Here is an 8,207-nt window from a genome sequence, read left to right on the forward strand (position 1 = left end):
TGCCGCACCGAGCTGCCATCCGTGCGGCCTAAACCCCAAGCAGCAGCTGCTTAACAGAAGAAAACAGAAGTCAAATGATAGAGCGGCATGGTTTAGTACATTGAAACAAAACCCAAGGGCAACGGTGTTTGTATAAGGTTCCAAAAATATACAGTCGGGGGGGCATCACTTTACACAATGCTGAGGTTCGTAGTGACCACAGCGACTGAACAGCGCAAGAGATGCTTTTCCAGTTACAAGCTCAAAACAGAAGTGCAAAAGAAATTAAAGCTTCAGCTGAAGCGATTCACCTTTTAGGAGATGGAAAGCTTAGAATATGGTCATCGGTGTCACAGAGAAATCGCCATCCCGCCCATCCAGCCCCAACACATGCACACAAAATAGCTGCAGGTTTTCCGTAACACAGCGCTTTCGTCCGATACTTGTTCAGTGTTTGCCTGTGGATCCAGTGACGCAAAGCAGCCTCTCAGTTCTCCAACTGTGGCTAACAATGCCTGCGATGTACAGGCAGCAGAAGGGGCAGACAGCCTGCGTTCAGACTCGCCTGCAACTGGCTTCACGATACCACCTCTGCATATGAAAGCGGTTGTGCTGAACGCAGATGCTACGTTGTGGCTGGGGAACAAAGAAATTGCTTTATAGGTCTCTCTATTCCCTCCCAGCGTGAAGAACAGTTTCAAGCAAGTGTGTTTAGCAGTCTGGCTCAGCTGTACATGCATCTATTCCTGCAAATGTAGAACACAGCTCCCAGACCCATGACAGGGGCCTTGACAGGCTGGAGAGGTGTTCCTGAGACAACCACGTGAGGTTCAACAGGGCCAAGTGCAAGGTCCTGCACCTGGATCAGGGCAATCCCAAGCACAAGTACAGGCTGGGTGGAGAGTGGATAGAGAGCAGCCCTGAGGAGAAGGACTTGGGGGTATTGGTGGGCGAAAAGCTGGACATGAGCTGGCAGTGTGCGCTGGCAGCCCAGAAAGCCAACTGTATCCTGGGCTGCACCCAAAGAAGTTCAAGGGAGGTGATTATTCCCCTCTACTCTGCTGTCATGAGACCCCACCTGGAGTACTGCATCCAGCTCTGGGGTCCCAACATAAGGGCACAGGCCAGCTGGAGTAAGTTCAGAGAAGGCCATGAAGATGCTCAGAGGGCTGGAGCACCTCTGCTATGGGGACAGGCTGAGAGAGTTGGGCTTGTTCAGCCTGGAGAAGAGAAGGCTCTGGGGAGACCTTATTGCAGCCTTCCAGCACCTGAAGGGGCTGAACAAGGGAGCTGGGGGGGGACCTTTTACAAGGGCCTGTAGTGACAGGACGAGGGGTAACGGGTTTAAATTGAAAGTGGGGAGATTTAGATTAGATCTCAGGAAGAAATTCTTCCCGGAGAGGGTGGTGAGGCACTGGAACAGGTTGCCCAGAGAAGCTGTGGATGCCCCATCCCTGGAAGTGTTCAAGGCCAGGCTGGATGAGTCTTTGAGCAACCTGGTCTAGTGGAAGGTGTCCCTGCCCATGGCAGGGGGGTTGGAACTAGATGGTCTGTAAGGGCCCTTCCAACCCAAACCATTCTGCAATTCTAAGACTAGAACCAGGTGTGTGCATGTGAAGACTGGATAGAAAGCCCTTCCCTGTAAGTTTACAAAAATATATAGCCAATACTGTAGCTTAAGAAGTCAGTTTTACTCATTACAGAGATCCCCAAAAAGTATTAACTACTTTTCAGACATTCCAGACAAGGTCACTTGTAACAAAAACGATCAGGTTCTCTAAAACAAGGTTTTAAAAGCGGATCTTTCCTTCAAGTGAACAGGACATCTGTTTTTAAGCTTAACTTTTTAGTCAGTTAAGACTGGATTTATTTAAGATTTTATGTGAACATATGCATAAACACAAATAAGTTTACTTTAAACACATCTGCACAGAAAAAAAAAAAAATTAACCCTTCATAACAGAGCAGGTCTGGTTAGTATGTATCTATTGCAAATCTTAAAGATTCTGTGCATTAGGCCCACCCATACAGAAAGCAGGGGAAAGTCTCAATGAAAGAAAATTACTGTTCAAGTCTAAGTGGTGTTTTGAAGAGCCAGCAGCCTAAATGGTGTCATTTACTCCCAAGTTATTTTCTGTTTCGAAGGCGTTTGGATTTCCTAGGACAGTCTGTGGATTCAACCGCCTTCCTCCGTTTCCTGGGAGACTGTTCATTTGAGCCAGAACCTGAAGAATTTCCTACCGTGCTCTCCATCACCTCTCGCAGCTTGCGTTCAAGCTCAGCCAATCGGGCATTCTGTTCACCTATGATTTGGGTTTGCTCTAGCAGTTTCTGGTCTTGATCTTGGAGCTGCTTCTGTTGCTCCTGCACTTTGATGCGAAGCTCCGAGATCTCCCGCTTTAGCGCTGTCAAGCCCGTGCCATTTGCTTTTACTTGCTGCTGGAGTTTGGTGACTTCCTGCCTGGAAGGGTTCTGCTTGGAGAACAGCTGCATTGTTGTCAGTGCTGCAGAAGGTCCTGGAACTTGAGAGAAAACTGTCATTAATTCTCTACAGCTCTAAGACAAAGGTAGAAATCTGTGTCCCAGTTTTCCTATTTTGCTTACCCCTACTCCCCAGACACGAATCTGAATACTGGTTGCACGTTATGTGAACATGGAAACAGACTGATAGTGTCTAACGAGAGCGTATGGTATCTCGGAGCACAACTGGTTTAATTTAAGTAAGATTTTCAGTAGTCTGGCAAACAGCTCAGCATTCACTTTCTGCATATAAGCCCCCCTCCTTCTGCGCTATCACAAGTTACAGAGAGATAATTACGTTGTTATCGAGGCTTAGTGTCACAAGTGTTTAGTCAGAACCCCACGATACGGCTATGAATTAGTCACCACGTCTATAAATTAGTACAGAATAGCGCTATTTCGTGTGTCTATTTGAACAGAAGCGTACAATTCTGCTGTCTTAGTTGTAGACAGCTACAGTTCTCAAATTTGGTGGTTTGGGGCTTAACAAGGTATTCTGGTTTAACTTACTTTTTAGAAGAAAGGAATTTATTTTCCATGCTTTTTCAGCGTCACTCCTGCTAAGCACTAGAACCATACTGGAATCTGAGCTTGGGAATGTTGATTTTAATAAAGTTCCTGCAAATTAAGGAGACTAACAGCTATTGTATAATTTCTTTCACTTTTTCTTATCATAAAGGGTATCTATCACTTTTTCTATCATTTTACTCTTTTATACTGTGCAAGAAGACACAACTTTTAAGCTCTACAAAGACAGAACAGTCTGGAACAGCCTAGAGGAGTCATCCTTGTCCTCATTTTTTCCCCTGTAAGATGCTTGCACAGCTACAGTGACGTGAGGCTGAAGGGTTGCCGCTAGGTCGGTTGCGCTCCTCCCGCAACTCAAGAGGCGTTTTAATACCTGTGCTGGTTTGAGTTGGGGTAGAGTTAATTTTCCTTGCAGGAGCTAGCAGGAGATTGTGTTTTGGTTGTGCTGAGGAGAACACTGATAACACACTGATGTTTTCGGTTGTTGCTAAGGAACGTTTGTACCAATTCAAGGACTTGTTCGGTTTCTCACACTGCCCTGTGTCCCCAGCTTCTCTACAAGAAGCTGGGAGCGGACACAGCCACGACAGCTGACCCAAGCTGGCCAAAGGGGTGCTTCGTTCCATAAAACGTCACGCTCAGTACATCAGCTGAGGATTGATATGGGGTCGCTCCCTCTCTTGGGCTTGGTATGATGCTCTGGTTCTTACGGCTCGGGGACTGGCCAGACATCAGTCAGTGGATGGTGAGCAGTTGTATCGTTTGTTTTCCATTATTTTCATTACCTATTATTAGTAATAATATTAGTACTGTTGGTACGATTAGTATTGTTATTTTATTCCATTATGAAATTGTTCTTAATTCAACCCACGAGATCCCTTGTCTTTTCCTCTGATTCTCTTCCCCATCGTACCAGGGAAGGTGAGTGAGCGGCTGTGCGGTACCTGGTTGCCGGCTGGGGCTAAACCTCAACAGTGCCACATAAATCCTTGGCCTTAAAAAGCCGACTGACATCACTCAATGAGTTTGGGCAATACGGTCTCAACTGACAGCCGCAATGGAACTGAGGCATAATTAACAGGATATAATTAAGAGGTGGTATACACACTTACGGCTGAAAGGAGAGACAGGACATACCACAGACAACAAGCAGCTCTTACATAGTTAGGCCTATCATTTATGCTTAACATGTAATTTTTGTTGTTTCTTTTTACTGTTATCCTTTCAGAGAGTTAATTTCACAGTTCCTAAGAAGTACAGAGCAGTTCAGCACAGAGAAAACAATACAGATCTTCTAACCTTCTGCTTTTGGCCATTACATGAGGCAACTGCCTTACTCTCGGGTTCGTAACAGTTCCATGAAGTCCTGACAGTCTACATGAACGACCAGTTTAATTGTTTATAGACTGTTACTTTAATTGCCTTCTCACTATTACCCCTAAGTATTCTGCTTGCTAGTGTAATACATCAGTGCCCCAGGAAAGTAAAAAAGCACATCCAAGTAGTTCTAGCTCTCCATGCACTACAACAGCTTAGGCCGATTCATTTGCTGATCGTCCCAAAAAAGAAAAAGCATCGAGCTATCATCTCACGTGCCAGATTTCAACCAAGTGCAATGATAAAAGTCTCATTCACTGGTGGCACAAAAGCGTTTGTTTACTGAATACACACGGTGTGTAACTAACATACATTCAAGTGACTGTTCTTTTGGTAGTACAAAGGCTCCTTAAATTTCAAAGCAAATAAACTTCATTTAGCATTTTTAAGAAACAAGTATCATCAATACTGACGTAATAAAGCTCGCATTTAAGGAAGGGAGCTTTAAAAAGATACGGTGCTGTGAAGTTTTACAGAAAAAAATAGATAAAACTTAACTAAACGTTGGGAATTAATACCTGGGGCAGTTCCTATCAGACGTCCCGATACATCTGACCCAGGCATTTTTCTTTTCAGTACTGGAACAATCTTCTCATCAAAATATTCCATAGCCATGGAGGAAATGTCCCTTAGTTCTTGAAGAACTTCATGAGCTCTCTGAGGAGCTCTTGTAGAGTTTACATATCTCAGCACACGATAGATTTCATCTATTACCTAAAACATTTAAGAAGAATTAGGATTTTCTGATAAAGGCAAGGTTATTTCAGATCATTCTAGAAGTGCTGGCACGTTCAGGGGCTTTTGTGACATAATTATTGCATACCACTGCCTGCTTCATTTCTAGGGCAGCTTTTTGAAATCAAGTGCTGTTCATGATATATCAGAGAAGCTGTTCGCTTGATCTATCACAACAACTCTTCAACCTCATGAAATAATGCTCATTGTGTGAAGTTTTGGGGCATTACAACCATGCTTGGCTTCTAAGTTCCGTAATCTATACTCAGCAGGGCAGATTCATTCCTCTGTGGAGAACCTAGAGCAGCACTGCAGAGCGGTCACCCCCTTGGCCAGTTATAAGACATAGGAAGCACACAGATGCAACAGCAAGAATTACTGTTAGATCAGTCTGAAGAGCTGTAAATATCTACGTGAGTCCACTTGCATACAGCCAAAATACTGCAAATTCAGATCAAGGCCAAGATATATTAATTTGTAAGACACCAATACTGACAGCGAACACAAGCACCCTCCCAACAGGTTTGACAAACTAGGCCTTTGCTCAGGGGAGAGGGAGATAAAAGGCATCTCGCTAATCCATGAATTATCATCTGAGGCAGGTCAAGGTAGGAGTGCCGGTCTCTCATTACCACAACTACCGACACGGGTATTTTGCACAGGATTAAGAATGGCTGAAGAGTTTCCCAAAGAACAAAGATCTTAAGGATTCGGAATACAACACAATTGTATCTTGTGTTTAAAAAGCTGCAAAAGCTAGGCACGACTCAAGTGTCTCATCCCACAACTAGCTTACGAATGACTCTCTGAAGTTTACCCACATTATATCCTGTTAGCAACATCATCCTCAAAGCTTCTCCTGCCATCCTCAATCTAACATCCTGTAGCGGCGCTCTGCGGTCACCACGATCCCTCACACAGGACACCAAGCCTCAAATCGGGATTCACATATTCTCACACAAATTCGCTGCCTGACAATTCTGTGTCAGCTTCCTTCAAACAAAATTTCCTGCAGGGTGCAGGGCCTTAAGTGAACACTAAGCCTTGAATCTGCTTGACCAAATAGGATTTTCGGGTGAACTGGCAGCTGTGCTGAGAGCGCCGTGGTGCCAGCAAGTTCCTATGCAAAGTAAATAATTCAAAAGAACTATTTTAGCTGTTATATCACAAGGCAAACAAGGCACCTTGGCGCCCACAAGGAAAACGGGCAAGTGAGCTTGCCAGCCAACTCCTGCACACCCCTGGTCTAGACCGAGTACTGCCTTGTCATCTGCTCTTCAAAAAAATAAGGCAGTATTTCCTTTAGTATTTCATTTACTGTGCGAGTATCAAGGACTTAAGTTTATTTGGCTTTTTATTACATTTTCAACATTACACTGAATATATAAAAATATAATATAAAGTCAAAACCCCATAAATCTATTAAACTACATTGATTTAATTTAAAATTAGACATCAAGTCAACTGGAGAGTACAGAAATCAAGTTACTTCTTCAAGATAAAAACACATTTCACCCCGACAGCCTATCCTACTGTACTAGAGGTAAAAATGCCTGCCATGCTTCACCTGAATCCAACAGCTAACTTTTCCATTCAGCCCAGTGCAATTCAGTTACCTGCCCATGAAAAATTAATACCACCATTTCCAAACCTTGGAAAGATCAGTGAATAGAGCATTAGGCCAACGTTCAGAGATCTTGTTTAAACCCTGAGCTGCACCAGTCTTCCTCAGATCATGACTCTGTCAACTCCCCTGTGCGCTTCTCTTTTCACAGCTTATAAAACAGTGGTTTCTCTGATGTACATCTCGCATAATTTGTATTTCACGTTGGGGTAGTATTCTGAAACACCAGCATTGTTCAGTAGTATTAATATTTAACACACTATCTGCATCTAAAACCAATTCCACCTACTGAAATGCTGAACAGTGGTTCTCCTGTACTAAATATCTGAATTCAACCGACCTGAAGTACTCAAACCCTTAAGAAAGGTGCCTAACCTCCTCCTGATGACTGAGTGCTCAGTGTTATTGGTAGTCTACATTACTACACCTCCTCATGACCTGGCCTCCGGCTGCTTTGTACAACTACAACTACAATTCAGAATTAAACCCTATATATCACATGTTTCTTGTAAAGCATGTATAGGATGTATGTGCCAAAAGTCGCACGTCAGAAGTAAGACAGAAAGCAAGGGAAAATAGAAATCAAGTTGAAGATAATTAATACTTCGCTACAGTCTGGTTCATTCATGTCAGACTGCCCGTTACAGCAGAGTACTGCTCTGTGTGTTTGCTGGCACGCATCTGAATCACAGTTTCACTACATACATATATTTGCATGTTAATTTGTCCCAGCTGTCCCAGGTTTAAGTTACACAATCATATTTTTAAACACAGCTATGCATTCACATAATATAGGGTACACTTTACCTTTCCAGGTATGAAGCAACAGAGATTGGAATCCACATACTTCATGAAAGTCATGTTTAACAGTGACAGTCTCGTTTCCACCGCAGCAAGGATGTCTGCATGCCGAGCTAATGAATGGTTTCTTCTTTCTGACTCCCGCCTAGAAGACAGACCATTAGGGGACATGGATTTAATAATGAGTCAACAAAATGAAACTGTAACAATTGGTCACCTTAATTTCACCTTTAAAAACCTCAGGGGTTTGAAAACGTAACCACTAAGACTAGTTCTGTCTTTACAGGAAAAAAACCGCCCTGCTGCAGATTGAGAACCCGCAATTAATACACTTCGTTAGACAGAATTTGTTGTCTAAACACCTTATGTCATCCATAAACTCTGTATGTAAATTAGGACTATTTTAAAAAAAGCTTTCAGTACCCGGTAGCAGTAGGCACCGAGTCAGTGTGAATATTTTTATCCCCCCATATCCCTACAGCTCAGTGCAATTGACATAAATTTAATGTATTATTAATGCTCGCTACAAGGTTTCGGTTGAGATATAAGCTCTTTTGACAAGGGATCACTACAGTTAGCAGCATTTTGTTTCCTCATTCTGACTGGGAAATCTGATAGGACACAGCAGCAGCTGCACTTACTG

At 43.3% G+C, this 8,207-nt stretch overlaps 1 protein-coding gene across 1 annotated transcript; it reads right to left on the reverse strand.

The window, feature by feature from the left end:
• Nucleotides 1-2,084: 2,084 nt before the first annotated feature.
• On the reverse strand, nt 2,085-7,735 carry FBXO28 (F-box protein 28). The gene is made up of 3 exons (XM_010157057.1): nt 7,571-7,735; nt 4,923-5,118; nt 2,085-2,501 (listed from the first exon to the last, which is right to left on the reverse strand). The coding sequence occupies exons 1-3, from the start codon at nt 7,733-7,735 to the stop codon at nt 2,107-2,109; spliced, it is 756 nt and encodes a 251-aa protein (XP_010155359.1). The 3' UTR covers nt 2,085-2,106.
• Between the last annotated feature and the right edge of the window lie 472 nt (nt 7,736-8,207).

This window comes from Eurypyga helias, unplaced genomic scaffold (assembly GCF_000690775.1).
Source record: "Eurypyga helias isolate BGI_N326 unplaced genomic scaffold, ASM69077v1 Scaffold14388, whole genome shotgun sequence".
In the NCBI taxonomy this organism is placed as follows: domain Eukaryota; kingdom Metazoa; phylum Chordata; class Aves; order Eurypygiformes; family Eurypygidae; genus Eurypyga; species Eurypyga helias.